The 1,778-nt window shown below is 46.3% G+C and overlaps 2 protein-coding genes across 2 annotated transcripts in view; one reads left to right on the forward strand and one right to left on the reverse strand.

Moving 5' to 3' along the window:
* Positions 1-1,759, reverse strand: part of CNA05530 (expressed protein) — a 2,123-nt gene extending 364 nt beyond the window's left edge. The window contains exons 1-3 of the mRNA XM_024656310.1: positions 958-1,759; positions 221-901; positions 1-159 (exon numbers count right to left, since the gene is read on the reverse strand). The exon at positions 1-159 is cut by the window's left edge and continues 364 nt beyond it. Coding sequence (XP_024511943.1) covers positions 1-159; positions 221-901; positions 958-1,644 — 1,527 coding nt within the window. The 5' untranslated portion in view covers positions 1,645-1,759. The remainder of the gene's footprint in view (positions 160-220; positions 902-957) is intronic.
* Positions 1-1,770, forward strand: part of CNA05520 (expressed protein) — a 2,036-nt gene extending 266 nt beyond the window's left edge. The window contains exons 2-3 of the mRNA XM_024656309.1: positions 1-170; positions 214-1,770. The exon at positions 1-170 is cut by the window's left edge and continues 107 nt beyond it. Coding sequence (XP_024511942.1) covers positions 15-170; positions 214-435 — 378 coding nt within the window. The 5' untranslated portion in view covers positions 1-14 and the 3' untranslated portion in view covers positions 436-1,770. The remainder of the gene's footprint in view (positions 171-213) is intronic.
* Positions 1,771-1,778: the final 8 nt, after the last annotated feature.

Here is a 1,778-nt window from a genome sequence, read left to right on the forward strand (position 1 = left end):
ATAGTATTGTGATAATGGTGGATAGAATTGGGAAGAAGGGGGTAATTGGGGGACCGAGGGTTCAGGAGGAAGATGCTGCATTTGAACAGCATGTGACGGATATATTTGAGAGGGGGCAGGATATTGTGACCGAGAATGCTTTTTTGGACGAAGATTGGGCTATAAAATATGTAAGCGCAAGGTCATCGAGTTGGGCTAATCTTTGAATGAAAGGACCAACTTCATTCGGTACCTCGACAAGATCTTCCTCATTTCCTTCCTCATCATCGCTATCTGGGACAAGAACTCTTCTGTCTTCACCTGCATTCTCAGCTTCTTGGTTTTTGTCGACCCTTCGAGACGCTTGAACACGCGCACAGTCTTTGGTATAGTGAGTGGAACTTTGGCAGTGTTTACAGCGCCCTTTTTTTCGCTGGGTCAATCCAGCCCCCATAATTCTTTCTGACTGAGTCAAGTACCTTCCTGAAGGTGCCGACATCCGGTCTTCCTGCAACACTGGTGGATTAGGGGCCTTCCTTCCCCGCTTGGTGCTTAAAATGGGTGGATCGAGGATAAGTTCTTGGTCCTCACCGAAGTCAAATACATCATCCAGCCGTATGACTGATGTATCTGGGGTGCCAACAAGTCTGTTAATATGGTCAAGGTATCTTTTGAGACTTGCGGCAGACCCGAGACGCCAGTGAGGATGAATGTGATCCTTTTCAAGGTGTCTTCTTTCCCGGACGAAGCTAATGAGACGATGGGCGCAGGGCAATCCATGGGATTTTGTAAACGAGCCACTGCACGGGTGTGATTCTTCAAAGTCATCGACACCTTCATCGTAATCACCCAAATATCTTTTGGCCAAAGTCAACTGCTCAGCAAGAAGCTTCATTGCAGCGCGGGATATGGAGCCTTTTAACTAAACAATTATATCAGCACGATTACAAAAAGGACAGAAAGAAGGAAGGAACATACCCGAACAAAAGTACTGGGAATATGTGTAGCACACCTCGTTCTCTCGAGCTCAATTCTTTTCAAAATTTTCAACCACTGCTGATCAAAATACGTACTTAGAGACCCAATGACAAGCAGAAGATCACCGTACTTGGTGTCAATTGATTTCTTAAGAGTTGCGTGCTGACCTTCTAAGCGTGAATTACCGGTTTGTCCGAAGTGAAGTTGCTTGTTGATATAGGCATGTACAAAGCGCTCCTTGATTTCATCCAAACCCCGGATATACGAGATCGCTCGAGCATATTTCTGACCAGGATAAAGTTCTTCCATCTTCCGATAACCTTCCTCAAGCTGCTCATCCGATTTTGCATGTACACAATACCGTACCCAAGCTTTGCAGAAATTCGAGACAGCCATGACGATGTTCTCTTCGTCAACGAAACAGGGCCTTATATTGCTTTTGACATTTTCTTGAAGATGCCAGAAGCAGGAGAAGCGGTAAGCCTTGGGGAGGACAGACATGAGAGCGTTGATGAGTGCTGGGTCACGATCGGTAATGACAACCTTGACATCCGGTTTGCCGACAAGTTCGAAGAACGAATTGAGAGCTTGGGTATACCAGTTTGTGGTTTCACGCAACATCAAGATGACTCCTGCAGTGTATGTCATACCTGTCGATGTGGATCCGACGATATGGAGCATGGGCATCCGGTACAGGTTCGTCTTGTATGTGCAGTCGAAGAAAAGGACTTCGGGAAATCGGTGAATCAGTGCGCGAGCAGTTCGCTTGGTGTAAACCAAACCAATGAGTTCATCGCGTGTGTTGACAAACGGACGATGGA

The sequence above is a fragment of the Cryptococcus neoformans genome, chromosome 1 (genome assembly GCF_000091045.1).
Source record: "Cryptococcus neoformans var. neoformans JEC21 chromosome 1, complete sequence".
Taxonomy (NCBI): domain Eukaryota; kingdom Fungi; phylum Basidiomycota; class Tremellomycetes; order Tremellales; family Cryptococcaceae; genus Cryptococcus; species Cryptococcus deneoformans.